This window comes from Empidonax traillii, unplaced genomic scaffold (genome assembly GCF_003031625.1).
Source record: "Empidonax traillii isolate 1590-97213 ecotype Southwest subspecies unplaced genomic scaffold, ASM303162v1 scaffold267:size678996, whole genome shotgun sequence".
Taxonomy (NCBI): domain Eukaryota; kingdom Metazoa; phylum Chordata; class Aves; order Passeriformes; family Tyrannidae; genus Empidonax; species Empidonax traillii.
In genome coordinates this window covers 394,486-411,823 of record NW_020955460.1, presented here as the reverse complement: position 1 = coordinate 411,823, position 17,338 = coordinate 394,486, and the positions used below count along the sequence as shown (strand labels likewise).

The following is a 17,338-nucleotide window of genomic DNA, read 5'->3' as shown; positions in this document are numbered from 1 at the left end:
AATCACCCCTCGCTGCAGGATGCTCTAAAATTTTCTGGGAAACCCCACATAGTGGAGGACTGTCCGGTATTGCTGCAATTAATTACACTCGCCGTAATGAATTAGCCCTGTCTCTAATTGATTGCCCCTCTCTGTAATTACCCCCCCGTGGTTCCCGCCGCCGCGGCGGGGTCCCCTCAGAGCGCGGCGCCTCCGCGCCGCCAGGGGGCGCCGTTCGCGCGGGTGGCGGTGCCCAAGATGGCGGCGCTGGGCCTGTGGTCGTGGCCGTGGGTGGCGGGCGCGGCCGTGGCGGCTCTGCTGCCGCTGCTGCCGCTGCTGTGGCGGCGGCGGCGGACCGGCGGCGCGGGCCGGGTGTGCGTGGCGGTGCTGGGGGACGTGGGCCGCAGCCCGCGGATGCAGTACCACGCGCTGGCGCTGGCCCGGCATGGGCGCGAGGTCGCGCTGCTGGGCTACCTCCGTGAGTGGGGGGCGGCGGGGCCGGGCGGGCCGGGGGGGGCCGCGCCGCTGACCGCGCTGTCCCCTCGCAGAGAGCCGGCCGGGGGCCGCGCCGCTGACCGCGCTGCTGACCGCGCTGTCCCCCCGCAGAGAGCCGGCCGCACCGGGACGTGCTGCGGAGCGCCCACATCCGCCTGGTGCCCGTGGCCGAGCTGCGCGGGCTGCGAGGTGCGTGAAGGGCCGGGGGCGCGGGGGGAGCGGGGAACGAGCTTTGGGCGGAACAATAAACCCCCCAGAGCGGCCCGAGCGTGTGCGCGTCCAGCCCCTCTGCGCTCAGAGCTGCGCACTCTGATCTCCCTTCTCTCCATCTGCCTGCTGGTAGCAGGGCACTTGGTGCCGTTCGGATGCAGAGCGAAACGTGGAAATGTTTTCTGTTTGCCCCTTTCCCCTCCCAACTTGTGTGTTTATCAGTGTGGCCCAGAGCATCTGTGGCTGCCCCATCCCTGGAAGTGTTCCAGGACAGGTTGGACGGGGCTTGGACCAACCTGGACTAATGGAAGGTGTCCCTGCCCATGGGAGGGGGTAGCACTGGATGGGCTTTAAGGCCCCTCCAACCAAACCATGCTGGGATTCTATGACTTCTTTCTGTACAAAATACAAATGGGAATTTATAAGGACCTTGAGATATTTACTTAGCTTTGTAATGATCATAGAATCAAAGAACCCTTTAGGTTGGAAAAACCCTCTAAGATCATCAAGTCCAACTGTTCCACCAACACTCCCAAAGCCACCACTAACTCATGTCCCCAAGTGCTGCATCTACATGGCTTTTAAATCCCTCCAGGGCCAATGACTTCACCACTGTTCAGGGCAGCTGGGCCAGGGCCTGACCACCCTTTCAGTGAAGAAATTTTCTCAATATCTGATATAAACCTCCCCTGGCACAACTTGAAGCTCTTCCCTCTTCCCCTGTCCCTTGTTCTCTGGGAGCAGAGCCCGACCCCCCTTCCCCGGCTCCCCCCTCCTGTCAGGGATTGCAGAGCCAGAAGGTCCCCCCTGAGCCTCCTTTTCTCCAGGCTGAGCCCCCCCAGCTCCCTCAGCTGCTCCTGCTGCTCCAGCCCCTTCCCAGCTCCATTCCTTTCCCTGTACACGCTCCAGCCCCTCAGTGTCTTTCCTCTCATGGTCCATCCCGCCCAGATCCCTCAGCAGAGCCTTCCAACCCTCAAGCAGATCAACACTCCCACTCAACTCGGTGCCATCTCCAAACTTGCTGAGGCTGTGATCACCACTTATGCAGTTCATGGATAAAGATATTAAACATGTTTCCATTTTTACAGGATACCTTTATTTTAACCCTCTCTCTGCAGAGCTGGCTGGCTCTGTTATGATGTGCACATTTCTGGGGGGAGAGCTGTAATATTCTTACCAGTTTTCCTGTCGTTTTGCAGTGGGTCCAAAGCTTTTCCAGTACGTGGTAAAAGTCCTTGTGCAATCAGTGCAGTTACTGTACACACTGCTGAGGATAGATCAACCCTCCTATATTCTTCTTCAGGTATGTTTTGTGGGGGACTCATTTTAATAAAAACAAATAGTGCTACTTCACAAGGCATTTTTAGAAATCTCTAGACATTGTTCTAGTTATTTGAGAGCTGAATTGGCTTCATCAATGGTGTAAACCTGTATCAAAGTATATTTTTGTCTCCAAACCTTGATTTTTCTGTTAGCAACTCAGGTTTGCTCTTCCTGTTAATTGCTGGGCTTTTACACTTCATTGGCATGGGCAGTAGTAAAGAATAACTCTCACTAGAAATGCTGTTATGTTATTGGAGGGGGATTTTGATCCTGATCCAAGGTGAAATTTGAAGTGCCTACCAGTCCTCATAGGTGAATACAAATAGTCTCTGGTCATTAAGCTCCTTTAAAGCGATGTAATTTTAATAATTGGATGTTTTTTGCTGGTAGTTGCTTTGTGTTTGTCACTTGACCACGCTCTTACGCTGTTTCTGGTTTATTTTGGAGCAGAATCCCCCAGGCTTACCCAGTATAGCTGTTGCCTGGGTGGCAGGTCTGTTCTGGAGGAGCAAACTGATCATTGATTGGCACAACTATGGATACACCATAATGAGTCTGAGTCATGGGAGGAACCACCCGCTGGTGCAGATTGCAAAATGGTTTGTACAGTCACTTCTCCTCCTTTAAATTACGTGGCTGGGGAGGATTCAGAATGGGAGCCAGTGGGGAGAGTATAATTGGCAAAGGGCTGTTTGTGAGAGGCATTTCTGGGGTTTGCTGTGCTGAGCTGGTTTCTGTTTCAGAAAACATGTTTTGAAATTGCCTTTGTTGGACACGTAGGGGGGTGGTTTGAAGTAGGCTGATTGCTTTTGTGTGCATATGCAAACTTTGATCTTGGTATTAGAATTTCTCTATATGTACTGAGGTTTTCTATTCTCTAATGCTCCTTTTCGCTCCAGCTCTGCCTTAAAAAGCTGCTTCTTGCTGAATCTAATTGCTTGTGTGCAGTTAAAGGCTTGCTAGTGTAGGTGTTGGAGTCCTGCTGTAGCCCCTCTCATAAACTGATATTGCTTCAGCACAAGGAGTCCATCAATATCTGGGAATAATTGGTAATTAAATTTCAGTTTGGGGGGCAATTGGGTTTCTTTTGATTTTGTTTGGCTTTCACTTGTCATGGGCACTGGGGGCAGTTAGAGCAAGTGCCTGCCTGTAGTTTCTAACTGACATTTAATTTTTGTCAGGTATGAAAAGCTTTTTGGGCGCTTGTCTGACTATAACTTGTGTGTCACTGATGCAATGAAAGAAGATCTCTGGATGAATTGCAACATAAAGTAAGTCACAAATTACTCTGTGTGTGCAAAGTAAAGTGAAAGAACAGATCTCTGAGGATTCAGGGGGATCCTACAAAAGCAACACCGCTGAAACTTTTTAGCTGTTTTGTAATGAACCAGTGGAGTGTGGGCAATCGGTAGTCTTCGTTACCCTTCCTAATTAACGCCCAGTTGACTGGGAGGTGGCAGTCCAGGTGTCAGAGAGGCTTGCTGCTTGTCTGCCAATAGAATGAGAATAATCACTGGGATTTTTAATGATTAGTCTGCCCTGACAGCTTTTCTCTTGCAGGTCAGGGTTGCTCAGGGATAGTTAGAGTAAGTTTAAAAATCAAGACAGTGATGTCTGCAGTTTGGACAGGTGCATTTCACCCTTAGAGTGGGCGCCATGAAAGGCCTCTTTGTTACAGGATTATTGTGTCCACCTCGGTGTATTCCAGCAAACAAAATTGATTTACTTAATTACTTTCTACATTAGGGGTTCAGCCTGTCACTGACCAGGTGCATGTTGTTACATCTGTATCCTGTTTCAGCTATTCCCCTGTTTCCTCCCAGGGCAGTAACTCTGTATGACAAACCAGCTGCTTACTTCAAGGAAACACCCTTAGAGCTCCGGCACCGCCTGTACATGAAACTGGCCCGGGACTACGAGCCCTTCCGAGCAGGGTAGGTGTGAGTGGCACTGCCAGTCCCTCACGGAGCTCCACCAAGCTGGGGTTGCCACAGGTGCTCGTGTGGGGGCCCAGGCTCCGAGCCCCACGGGCGCAGCGGGCCCAGTGCTTGGAGCAGCCCATGCTGTGCAGGTTGGCTCAACATCACGGGGAGAGGCCAGAAGTGAAATCACCCAACTGGGGTGGCACAAGACTCGCTGTGTGAAGCAGAAGTGGTTTTGTTTTTAAAGAAGTTGGCACAGGCACTGGGGCGGTCTGTGACAGAGTATCTCTAGGGTGGAACTCAGCAGTTGTCTGGTTCCCATGGACCTAAATGTCAGTGGTTGGATGCTTCCTTAATAGCACCTCTTCCTTACTTACTGTGAGAGCCTTCGGGGTCTCAATTTGAGTGGTGCGTGTTCCCCTCTGTGTGCAGGATGTCACCTGTAGCAGATTGACTGGGGAGTTACTTCACCAAACTAATGCTTGAAAAGGTAGTGCAGTCCATAGCATGGAGTGGATTTTTTTGAAGTGCCCACCTCAGAATGCAATAAATGTGCTGTTGGCCTCCATGCTCTGTGCTGTGAGACAGAGCTGGAAAGGCAGGCTGGCCATTTGCTCAGCTTATTAAGGAAAACACTCTGCTGGAAGATGGAATCGTGTCTGTAGCAGTAGGAAGCGGGAAAATGGCCTGTCCCGGTCTGGTATTTCTCCAGAGCTCTGTACTGGGATGCCTCTGTTTCTAGAGAAGTTGAGCAGCAAATCTGAAACCAAAATGTTTGGAAATTCCTGCCTCTTAAGCAGTGTTTGCTGCTGTTGCTGGCTCTGTGTGTAGCCCATCCTCAGGAAGTTGTGTCTCCATAGTGCAGAGCCTGTGGATTCCAGTGCTGAGAGAACTGCCTTCACAGAGAGGGATGGCAGGGATGGACCTGTGGTGCAGTCCAAGGGCCGGCCAGCTCTTCTCATCAGCAGCACCAGCTGGACAGGTGGGCAAACACTGCATTTTTCATCAAAAACTATGGCTGGCTGTACTTTCTCACATCCAAAGTTATATTTTTCCTTCATTTGCCTGGACAAAATGGAAGATAAGGAGTATATGGTACAACTGAATATGGTATAACATATAGAATGCTAAAAATTAATGATTTTTTTAAAGTTATATTTTAATTATGGAGCTGCAGTATAGAGGCTCAGCTTTAAGAATGGTTAAAAGAGATTTCCTGCTTCTTTTTTTGCTTTCATTCTAGATGTACTGTCTTGCATGGTGGTGTAAAATAGTTAAAGAATTTAAGATATTTACTCCTTATTGAGCACCCTGGTCTAATGGAAGGTGTCCCTGCCCGTGGTAGGGCTTGGGGACAAGGTGAGGTTTAAGGTCCCTTCCAACCCAAACCAGTCTGTGACTGCATGATTTCTGATAATGTATCTTACATAATTATGTCCCTTTTTGCCCTCTGTGTGAAGAAGGGAACAGAAAAGGGAAACAAATCCATTGATAGTAACGATGGGCATTTGAATTGTCAGGGCAACTTTCACACTCAGTTCTTTAGTTTTAGAAACTAGAAAATTTGAACCTGATAGCTTTGAAGGTGGGGCAGCATTTGTGAGGGGTTTGTCTGCTGTATTGCCAGCCAGGGAAGCAAATCAACACTATCTGTGGTTATAGATTTTTATTTATGAAAGCAAATTAGCAGATTTGAATAGGAAAAGCATGGCCTCTACTAAATCATGTTGGTGAGGTGAGGAGAGTCTGTTGTTATTTAAAGACAGTAATCCATCATAAATGATACAAATATGGATGTCACTAATAAAGCCTTCTCTTTCAGAGGATGAAGACTTCTCTGTCCTTTTAAAAGCTTTAGAAGGTGGGTATGAAGGATTAATCTTATTTTTCCAAGAGTTGTTTTCTGGATACTTAAAAAGGGTTTTGCTAAACCCTATTCAGGTGAAAATGCAGCTGTATTTGATTAATTAGCACTGGTTTAAGAGTAGTAATTGAAGTACAGAAGTACAACATCTGGATTCAATTAGGGGAGTTGTCAGAATTCCATCTTTAACTAGCTTCTAAATTGCAGTTTTATTTTTTCAGCTATTACGCATACTCTCCATAGGCACCTGCTAATAGGGAGGGAGGGAATACTTGGTCTTACTGTGTAGGCTTTGCAGCTGCAATTGTAAATTGATCTGTTGAAGCAGCTGATTGTGGGGCAGTTGAAGAAATGCTTTCTGCATAAACAGAGCACGATTTATTTCTTTACAAGTTTGTAAATTTTACCATTGCTGAATTTACTACTGTTTTACTACATACATGCCTGTACAGAAAGTACTTGCAGTAGGAAGCTAAATAATTAACACACTGTGACCACAGTTAAACCAACCATCTGTATATTTGTGGCCTCCAAGCAGTGTTTTATCTTCTGCAGATTATGAGAGGTTCATTGAGGAGGGAGCCAAGCTTCCAGCTCTGGTGTGTGTGATCACAGGTAAGGGGCTGTTTGTGTTACAGTTCTTTCAGTGCTGATACAGAACATTCATTCTCACTTTTGTTCTGTGCTGACTCTTCTGATGGTTTGAAGAGACTGTTGTCTTTATGTCAGGTTATAAGAATAGTAGTTTACAGTTGAACTCACACTGTGTAATCATGGCACATTTTTAGAGGAGAAGCTCTTGACCTCCCTCTCTACTCCCTGTTCCCACTACAGTTCTGCACTACTCCATGTTCAAAACAATTTAAACTCAACACTAAGATGATGCTGCAAAAAAAAAAAAAAAAAAGTAAAATCTGATGTTTAGAGCGTTAAACAGGAAGATTTTTATTTAGTGCTGGAAAAGAGGCCCATCAAATGAGGCTTTGCCAAAAAGTTGTGTAGGCAGAGTGAAGGAGCCTGGAGAAAAGGAGGCTCAGGGGGGACCTTCTGGCTCTGCAACCCCCTGAGAGGAGGGGGGAGCTGGGGTGGGTCAGGCTCTGCTCCCAGGGAACAAGGGACAGGACAAGAGGAAACGGCCTCAAGTTGTGCCAGGGGAGGTTTAGGTTGGATATTGGGAAAATTCCTTCATGGAAATGGTGGTCAAGCCCTGGCACAGCTGCCCAGGGCAGTGGTGGATCCCCATCCCTGGGGGGATTTAAAAGCCATATGGATGTGGCACTGGGGGACGTGGATTAGTGGTGGCCTTGGCAGTGCTGGGGGGATGCTTGCACTCGATGATCTTAAAGGGCTTTTCCATCCTTTACTATTCCATGATTCTGTGTTGATGGCAAATTCTTTTAAATACTGGATGAGATAAGTCCAGGTACACATCACTTTCCAAGGGACTTGGATTTTTATGAGTCTTTTGGAGGATCATGTGTGGTGTCCTTTTGGATGTACCTGCTACAACAGGAGCTCGTCAGCTGCACAGTAAGATTCACAGACCACACTATTTTCAGTCATCATGATGAAAAACTATTATATATTATTCTTTTCTGTTTTAAACAGGTAAAGGACCTCTAAAAGACTACTACAATGGACTGATACAGAAACTGCACTTCAGACATATCCAGATCTGTACACCATGGCTGGAAGCTGAGGATTACCCTCTTTTGCTTGGTAAAGGGTGGGCGATTGAATAGGCTTAAGAATGTGTGAAAACCACCATGGCACAGGGGCAGAGAACTGATAGAGATTGTGCACAGAACCTGGTAGAATATAGTAATGAGCAAAAATGTTGAATTTCTCTGGCTATTTGCTTCTCCCCAAAAGTTGGCTTAGTACCTGTTGCTGTTTTAGCCTATTCCTTGCACTCTTTGTTTCTTCTGCCTGTGCTGAAACACAGCTGCCTGTGCACCTTCCAGCTTATTTTCAGGGTCACTCCTGTAAATGAAATAAAAGGCTTTTCACTAAGCAACTGAAAGTAGCTGAAATTTTTAATTAACTTGTCATTGGAATGTTATTCCCTCAGCATGTTCATTGTAACAGCATAAAGTGGGAGTAATAAAGTAGTAAAACACATGTTCAACTTGATCTCCATTCTGCAGGATCAGAGCCTGACAATTTATATGGCTGTAAAAACACTGTGCTTATTTGGTCCTTCTCAAATAATGAACATAATGTCTGTAAAACCCCGCTGTAATTTCTCTATTTTGAGAGGACTTGAACTGAGAGAGGTCACCAGTCAGCCAAGCAGTGTATCCTGTCTCGTTTGTGATGGAGTTTTCCTTCACTTATCCATTCTTAGCAGATTAAGAGGCAGAAAGGCTGTTTGAAGATACATGAAACTTTAAAATGCTCTTTAACTTAATATGCACTCACAGTGTTTCTAAAACCTAACTCCTTTTAGTCACAAAGTATATTGTGACAGAAGAGCTGCTCTCAGAGATTTCAGGCTGTTTTGTTTGCTCCTCAGGCTCAGCAGACCTGGGGGTATGTCTCCATAAATCCTCCAGTGGGTTGGATTTACCCATGAAGGTGGTGGACATGTTTGGCTGCTGTTTACCTGTGTGTGCAATACATTTTGAATGGTAAGACCTTGTTCTGTTACAGATCAAGTGATTCACATAAAATGTACTCCTAGAAAGTTCAGCAGCTACTGCAGGAGTCAAGTGAGATTCCTGTATTAGGCCGTTTTTGAAATCCAGTAAGTTAGAAATCAAGGTTAGTTTAAATTTTTAAAAAGGACACTGGTTTCAACAAAGTTCAGTGTTTCATGCAACCACTTACCTAAAAAAAAAAAATCCCTGTTATCCTTTGTTTCCATATATATTTAATTTTAAAAAAGCCTCCTTCCCTTCAGTGAAGGGGTGAGTGTATGCATAGGCAGTCTTGGAATTCATGGCCCTTTGGGGAAACAGTAGCTTTATAAAGGGAGATAAATTCTCTGTGAGGGTTTCATGATGGATCATGGAAAAATTCTCCTTGTGGGTTAGTTTTAAAGTAGATTATTGCCCCGATTTTTCATGCATGTCCAGCTGAGTGGCACAGAGTGAGGGCTCTTTGGTACAGTTGTGGTAGATAAATTCTGACAGAGAAAGGAGAAACAGTCTTGAAATGAGAAGATTTTCAGCTGCCTTCCCCATCCCGTTGTCAGGTGTGGGCTCCTATCAGTGATAAAGTTACAGCTATCCAGGCGTGGCCCCTTTGGGTGTTACTGAAATGTCCCACTTGCTGCTTTTTGTCTCATTTTTCCCCCTCTTGCCTTCTTCTCTCACAGTTTACATGAGCTTGTGAAACACAACGAAAATGGTCTGATATTCAGGGACTCGGGTGAACTCGCCCAGCAGCTGAAGGTAAAGGCTTTGACTCCTTTCTGCCCCCACAGGTTTAACCCCAAAGGTGCCCCCACGTGAGCAGCCCTTTCACAGCTCAGCATCTGTGCATTTTGCTTTCTCAGAAGGCGCTGCTTGGCCTGGTGAACGTTATTTGCCCCACTTATGTTTAAATGTGAATGTGAAGCTGGCAAAGGCATTGAAAACATTGTCGTCGCCCTGTTTCTGGGGCCAGACCCAAGAACGGTCTCGCTGCAGCTTTGTAGTTGAGGGTTATTGCTGGGAGGCTGCAATGAGCCTGAAAAGGAACATGATGGGATTTTTGTGGGTTTGCTTTCTGTATTGCAGATGCTTTTCTGGGAATTTCCTACCTTGGAAGGCAAACTGCACAGCTTCAGGCAGAACCTCAGGGCGTCCAAGGAGCCGCGCTGGGACGAGAGCTGGGACCAGACCGTGCTGCCCTTGCTGGGGCACAAGGAGTGACTGTGGGGAAGGAGGGTGGCAAAGCTGACACATTCCTGGACTGCAGACACTTGATAACAGTGAATAAACACTTTGTGTTGTCTACTGTTGCAGTTTTTAACTACTTCATCTTGGAAGATGTGTTTGCACACTCCTCTTCCTTTCCAATTGGAGCATCCTGTGTAAGAGTAGAGCTGAAGGTGCAGCTGGAGCTCTTTGCTGCCTGACCACCTGTGCTGCTCAAAGGTCATTTTTTGGTGAAGATACTTGAATACAGATAGAAACTGTTACCACTTTTACCTACTGTACACTCAGCACCTTAGTAGGTGATTTGGGTATGGTTTTTTTTTGGCAAGTGGGAAATGCCTTTTTTTTGAATTGTTTTATATGTACTGGTCACTGGTCAAAGGTTGGACTTGATGATCTTGGTCTTTTCCAACCAAAATTATTCTGAAATTTAACTGAGGATACGGTGGGGGTTTTGTTTATTCAACCAGTTAATGTTGCCTAGAGACACACTGAGTATCCTCTTGTATGATTTTATTGAGACAGGACCATTTTGTCTCAAGGTTGTTTTCCTTTTTACAGTTGTGTGCAGGAATGTGGAAGTGCAGCTGCTGGGGTGTGACAGCTTTACTGGTACTTGGAGGAAAACAGACCTTGCAGTGAGTGTTCCCCTTGCAGTCTGAAGTGAAATGTGCCCATTTACCTTGAGAAAGAGCATAAAATTGATCTCTCTTTGAACAGGTGAATAGAACAGGGAAAAATAAACCCAAAATATACGTGTAACGTAATCCCTTTGTGAGTGCTCACTCAGGTGCACCCTTCAGCTTTTTATTGTTAAGATCAGTATATGCAGACCTAATGCTTCCACGTTATGGTTATAAAATAGATGTTAGTCATTTAAGGAATTGAAGTGCTTGGTTTTATCATGTGGTTATGCTCCTCAAAGCTCAGGGGTGGGAGGTGGTGACAGTGGGTTCTGCATCAGCATTTTTAAACCCTCTGACTGAGTAATCATTGAAAATCTGCTTTTTCCAGAAGGAAGAAGGTGAAAATAGAAGAGTCAGGTTGCTTTACTGCAGGAGTTTGGCAAAAACTCCAGCTTTTTGACTTGAGAATGGTTCATAAAGATTTATTTGCCAATATTTTAGTGTATCTTTCCTACTGTTTTCAGTCAAAGTCCTGTCTGGGGGTTTCATCATTCCCCTTTAGCCATTCCTGTGCACATGGAGATAAATTGGGCACTTCTCTAATTAAACAGTAAAGCCAAAAGCTTCAGAGAGGTTTCATCTTCCAGTAATAAAAATTTCAGATGTAAAATGAGCCATCTGTACAGAACCCTTGAGTGACTTGAATTTTGTGTAAGGGAGCTCCTGTCTGGGCTGAAATAACACCTTTGAGTTCTTCCTCTTCGGGGACAGGGAGCAAAAACCTGGGCTGGGGTAACTTCTGCTTAATCCCAGCAGTTGTGGCCTCTCTCAGCTTGAAGAACAAGATGATCCTTCAGGTTTCAAGTTACCTGCCACCCATTTTCTCTCCACTGCTACGGGAGGAGGGGGCTGAAGTCTTTGTTCATTTTCCTGTAAGTAACTTCTAAAACAATATAAAAAGGAAGTCTAAAGAGGAGAATGAGCAGCCTTTGATCTTCTGCTTCAGGACCAAGAGGAGAATGATGAATGGGCAGTTTCTGAGCAGGTGAGCTCAGTCCTTTCTCCTTTAGGATCCCTGCAGCGTTGCTGTGGTACTATGTGATTCCTTTTTTATTTCCTGGCCAGCCTGACAGAAAGGTCCTAGCAGCCAGAGGTGAAAGTGGCAGCTCTTAACTGAGAGGAATGTACCTCAGTTGTGATTTTTGTCATCACTGCAGGGTAAAGATGCCCCTGATTTCCACCTGCTCCTACAGCCTGGGACATCCCACAGCTCTGTGGGTATTGGTCACTGCTCGTTCAGTGGTTCATTTTTAAGACTGACCAGACTGCCAGTATATACAACCAAGTATAAAAAACCCCCAGAGTGGACAATTACAGCAGGTTTTAATATTTAAAAATATTTATTACTCTGAACCATCATTTTGCTCCCTTGTCTGTGGGAGATCCTCATCCTGCCATCCTGCAGGTTTGCCTCCAGCACTAACAAGTCAAAACACAGTTAAAGAAAGACTCTTGAATTCTGTTGTCTTCTACAGAATTAAAGTGCAGTGTGATTGGAACTTAATTTTTTTTTTCTATTGTTTGAGGTTCACTCCTTTTTCAAGGGCAGCAGCTTGACATGCTGGAAACTACAGGAAGAAACAACTCCCATTGACAACAGCCCCTGTGTACAGTCCAGCACCTCTGGTGGGAGCTTCCAGAATTCAGGATAATCTTATTGCAGGGATGACACAGCTCCTGTTGGTCTCAAAACTCTAATTCTGTTTGCCAAGCCTATATAAATAGCTGGAGAATAGTTACATTTGGCTGCACATCATCGAGAAAATTACTGTTGCTGTGGGCTGGAATAATCTGCCACCTGATCCCGACTTTATCTGTGAAGAGAAACACAGGGAATCATATTTAGGCTTCCTAAAACGAAGAGCACAAGTTGCACGACAAGTTCTGTAAGAAGAGATCTTTACCACGCTGTGAAAGAAAAGCTACAGGCAAATGCTTTGAGTGTTTTTTAAAAGATACCAGTAATGCCTCTCTCAGCATCACTTTGTGAATTAATCAGTTGCTGCGCAGCTGACACACTGCAAAATACAGGCTTTAGAGGAGTATATGAAGAAAAAAAAAATTCCTATTTTATTTAAGCCCTAGTTGGCTTTTAACCCTCAAACAGGAAAGATAAGATGAAGGGTTTAGGCTGCATCTCTGTTATTTATCACTGTGACAGAGCAGCGCAGATGGTTTCCCTCCTTTAAGCTTAACCCTTTTTAGTTTCCTCCCTTTTTTGAGTCCACCACACTTGGATTCATCCCTTCCAGACGTGAGCTGTGATAGCCAGGATGTACCTAAAGGTAAGTTCCAATCTCCTGATCAAATCCATGAGGAAAAGCCCCCACTCTTAAACCCAGCTGTGGGATAACAATCTGACAACTGGACAGTGCCCCTCACCAACAAAGGCTGCTGTTCATCCCTACCCCAGGAAAATGATGGGGAAAGAGGCAGAACTATTGAACAGTTGATGAAAGAGGCCCCTACCCAGCTCAGCCTGGAACAGGTGAGACGTGTCTGGGTTACGGATTGCGAAGGCAATGAAGACCTCGGGAGCTTTTCTGTCTGCTCTGGAGGAGGAGAGTTTCTGCAGCATCCCAATGAGGGCTAAAATGATCTCTGGATCATACACCACATCTGCAAAAAAAAAGAAAAGGGGGGTTGGAAATACAATATTTATTGAGGATTGAGCAAAAAGCAGAATGAGAACTGCAAAACAAAAATATAAAATATTCACAGTGCAGGAGAATATTTTTCTTTTATTCAGGGGTTAAAAATTCCCAAGGAGAGAGCTTCAGAAATGCCTCTGTTTTATGTGCTATGCCCTCATCTCTACTACCACTCCAAAATCACTAAAAATCTGTGCTCCTTTTTTGGAAATGGATTGTCAGGTATTTTATTTAGGTCCATCCAGCAGGAACACTGAGTGTTGGTGCTGTTACCAGTGCCCTTGGCAAAACAAACCCGCCTTGTGAAAAACGGGGGTTTGAGAGACTGATGGCAAAGGACTTGCAGCAGTTTGAGTCCCGAGTCATTTCCAGGAGAGCAGAAACAGTGATGGGAGGTGAGAGTGAGCACCAAGGGGTACAAAATACTGACACTCAGAGGTGCTTGGTTTCTGCATGGAAGTGTTGAGGTGTCAGATGTAAATGTCCTTTAGTTCTTGTCTTCAGAGTCCAGCTTGGGCTGGTTTGGCCACTGAACAGTGTTGTTGGCATTGGGTACCATACAGTGGCTTCATCTTACAGAACTCACATCTTGTGATACCTTGGATGACAAAGTCATTTTCTCACCTGGATTCTCAGGTAATTTTTGCTTTGCAAAGCTCCAAATCAGGGAGTAAAACCCTGTAGCTGCAGCTGAGACACTTCACTATCGCTAGATCTTCCACCATTAGATTTCCTATACTCTCCCCCCAGATTTATATATGGGCAAGTCCAAAAAAGGGCTGCAGTTGTTTGGGGTTTTTTTTTAATGATATCATCCCTCAGGAGCCTGCCAGGACTCCTGAGTTCTGCCCCCCTGTCTCTCCAACCTGCTGTGTCCTGCAGGGTCCCACTGGCGAGGTGACATTACCTGCTGCGATGACAACGTCAGCTTGGACACCCCCCAGCTGTTCTTCTGTCACTGAGCCCCAGTCAAGTTCTGCAACAATCACTTTTGGGGTTTGGCAGTTCTTTGCTTCCACCTCCTGCCCTTGGAGCTCTGTCTGGATACACCAGGTGGCTTCGAAGCCGTTGAGATTGATGTTCTCTCCCAGCTGGCTGAGAACACGAGGGTGGCAGTCACTAAATATGTATGTCTTGGGTTGGCAGGTCTTGCAGATGGCAATTCCAGTGAAGCCAATCCCACTTCCTAATTCCAAGACTGTCCTGAAGGATAACAGAGTAAAGGGAGTACTATTAGGGCTCTATATTAAGTTGGAAATCAAAAATACTGCAAGTAAAATTAAAGGTAAAATGAGCTTCAGATAATTTAAATAATTTTTGAGTCAACCATTGACAACCTAACCTTTATCCCAAGCAACTGGAGAGCTGGGAAATGCTGAGGGTGAGCATAAATTAATTACCTGAAATGCTGCTTTTGCATATGGTACACAAAGCATTCCCAGCGTGGGGATGAGAGGCATTCCCACCTGGTTGTAGCCATCTGCATCTGCCTCCCCCTGAACTGGTTCTTTTCATAGTCAGGGCAGAGAAGCAGACCCTGAGCAGCACAGTTCCTTTGGGAGTCACTATTTTAAATTATCTTTTCCTCAAAAGTGCTTGTTCCTCTCAGCTGTTGATTTATAAAGTCCAGATGATGCGATCAGACCTGCCCATGGCTTCTCTAACACTGGTGAGATGGATCCCAGCAAGGAGTGAAGTGAATTTTAGTTAAATTACTGAGAACTGAACAGCTGAAATTCAAGGCAAGTCAGTCTGCACAGTGCCAGGGTTTTGATCTTAACCCCTGTGCTGACAGAACTACAAGGTCCTGTCCTGAGTCACAGCTTGACTTGCAGAACAGACAAGAGCAGCAGTTCCGCAGCACCAAAAGGGTGTGATTTCACTTATTCTGGGTGTATATACTGCCTATTATGAAATGTTACTGTTATAAATATTGTCTGTTGGTAAACTACAGTTTCGTAGCTCACAGTAACAGAGGGCTGGGGTTGCCCCTGGGTCCTTGGAAGTGTCCAAGGCCAGGATGGACGGGGCTTGGAGCACCCTGGGCTGGTGGAAGGTGTCCCTGCCCATGGCAGAAGAACTGAATGAGATGATCTTTAAGCTCCTTCCCACCCAAACCATGCCGTGATTCTGTTCCCCCTTTCCACCCCCGCTGTGCCCTTACCTGGCCCGGAACACCTCGGGGTTCCCCCCTGCCCACCCCGCCAGGTGCAGAGCAGCGTCCCACGTGACAAGCCCCGTGGTCCCCCCAGAGATCAGGGCTGTGCTCTCAGAAAGGGTCACCCAGTCTCCTGTGGGCTGGAGGACACACGAGAAGGCAAAGATGGGTCAGCACAGACAACAGGGTTACACTTCACAGTCAATATTGGCACCTGGGAAAAGGCAGAAAGCACTCCAGGCTCCTGGGGGTTATTTTTAAAGCCAATTATTGCTCAGTTCAAATTATCAAATGTGATTTAGAACAGTGCAGCATCGATGCTTACCAGTAAGTAGTTTTTGTAACACTGAGTAGATTCTTCTTCTTTTAAAACATCTGCCAGTGTGTCATACAGTTCATCCAGGGGTTCAGCTGCTGTGGATTCGTGCTGTGGGAAGAACAGGGCAGCTCTGGGGGTCACATTGTCATGAAAACAGAAAACATTTGCATTTTAAGTCCCATTTAATACACTGTTGGCCCCAATATTTACACTGAGTGTTGTGGTTTGTTGTTACAGGGGATATTTTCGAGGGAAAAAAAGAAGAGTGAAAAGCAAGCAGTACCTTTTTGATGAGCTCAGTCAGAAAGCACCTCCTGTACTTGGTTGAGGGGGGATATTTCACACACAGAGGGTGGAGAATGGTCTGAAACAGGAACAGCCGTGGAAACCAGTTACCAGGGAGGGTACTGAGGGCCAGAGAAAGACCATTAATTGGGCTCTGGGTGCCATGAAATGCATCGGGATTTAGTCTGTACAAGTGATGCTGAGCCAGAAATTGAAATGTGAAGATTTTTTTACAGGTCTGTGGCAGCAGATTTCGCAGCTTTTGTGGCAGCAAAAATCTCCCTTTTCAAAGAGCAAAGAGCAAAACCGAGTGGGAATAGTCCGGTTTGCTCTCCTCCTTCTTTTGCTTTTTCTCTTCCCTCGTTCCTTTTCGGCTTGCTGCCTGATTTGCTTTTTTTCCCCATCCCCAGGGACAGTTCAGGCACCAGCATTCCCTGTATCCCGCAGGATCCAGGACCAGCTGGGCAGACCCGCCCGCGCCATTCACCACATCAGTGCTCGGGCACGCGGGTCTCCATTTCGATCCACGAACAGCCAAATGAGAGGCAGAGAAGGAAAGCTGCAGTTCTGCAGGGCCCACTGCAGACCGCTGCATTTACGAGGGACTCGAGTGGCTCTGGGCACACGCGGGGGCAGCCGGGGGTGTCCCCACCTGGTGCAGGATGTCCTGGAGCAGGGACGAGTCCGGCGCAGCCCGCAGGTTTTGTTCCAGCTCCTAAAGCGGGATAAATAAATAAACAACCCAACAAAGCAGCGGTGCCGCGTCCCCCCCGCCCGGTCCTGCCCCCGGTACCGGCCAGGGCAGCGAGAGGAGCGGCCGCGCCGCCAGGAACCGCCGCTGGAAGCGGAGCAGCAGCCCCGGCTCGGGCTCGGCCATGGCCCCGGCGGTGCAGAGCCGGGAAAGGCCGCGCATCCCCGGACTCGAGTGGAGGGAGCGCCCGGGGGTGGAGCCGCCGGAGGGAGGAGCGGAACGGCCCGAGCGGGGCCTCGAACCCGCGACCCTACGGGCATCGGGAGGGCAATGGGATCAGTGGGATTGATCACCGGGATTAATCAGTGGGATCGGGGGGGCAATGGGATCAGCGGGATTGATCACCGGGATTAATCAGTGGGATCAATGGGATGGATCACTGGATTAATCAGTGGGATCGGGGGATGGGTTAGATTGGAAAGACCTTAAAGACCATCTCGTTCCACCCCCTGCCACGGGCAGGGACACCTTCCACCAGCCCAGGTTGCTCCAAGCCCCGTCCAACCTGGCCTTGGACACTTCCAGGGATCCAGGGGCAGCCACAGCTTCTCTGGGCAACCTGTGCCAGGGCCTCCCTGCCCTCACAGGGAAGAATTTCTCCCTAATATCCAACCTAAGCCTACTCTCTTTCATTTTGGTCCCATTCCCCCTAGTCCTGTCACTACGTGCTCTTGTGCACAGCCCTGCCCCATCGTTCCTGTACCTTCCCTTCAGCGGGGAGACGGCCCGTAGGTCACCCCAAACCTTCTCTTTTTCAGGCTGCCCCATCGCAGCTCTCCCATCCCTTGCCCACAGGAGCTCCCCCGTCCATCTCTCGCCGATCCGCCCGGTG

The 17,338-nt window shown here is 47.1% G+C and overlaps 2 protein-coding genes across 2 annotated transcripts; one reads left to right on the top strand and one right to left on the bottom strand.

Moving 5' to 3' along the window:
* The first annotated feature begins 232 nt into the window (after nt 1-232).
* On the top strand, nt 233-9,735 carry ALG1 (ALG1 chitobiosyldiphosphodolichol beta-mannosyltransferase). Its single transcript, XM_027889574.1, has 13 exons — nt 233-457; nt 586-663; nt 1,884-1,987; nt 2,458-2,606; nt 3,189-3,278; nt 3,831-3,941; nt 4,790-4,911; nt 5,752-5,790; nt 6,349-6,408; nt 7,402-7,512; nt 8,309-8,423; nt 9,113-9,188; nt 9,516-9,735. Exons 1-13 carry the CDS (start codon nt 238-240, stop codon nt 9,648-9,650), a joined length of 1,410 nt encoding a protein of 469 aa, XP_027745375.1. The 5' UTR covers nt 233-237; the 3' UTR covers nt 9,651-9,735.
* Nucleotides 9,736-11,663: 1,928 nt separating this feature from the next.
* EEF2KMT (eukaryotic elongation factor 2 lysine methyltransferase) lies at nt 11,664-16,661 on the bottom strand. Its single transcript, XM_027889618.1, has 8 exons — nt 16,549-16,661; nt 16,408-16,470; nt 15,754-15,834; nt 15,477-15,578; nt 15,158-15,291; nt 13,901-14,196; nt 12,812-12,961; nt 11,664-12,156 (listed from the first exon to the last, which is right to left on the bottom strand). The coding sequence occupies exons 1-8, from the start codon at nt 16,630-16,632 to the stop codon at nt 12,056-12,058; spliced, it is 1,011 nt and encodes a 336-aa protein (XP_027745419.1). The 5' UTR covers nt 16,633-16,661; the 3' UTR covers nt 11,664-12,055.
* Between the last annotated feature and the right edge of the window lie 677 nt (nt 16,662-17,338).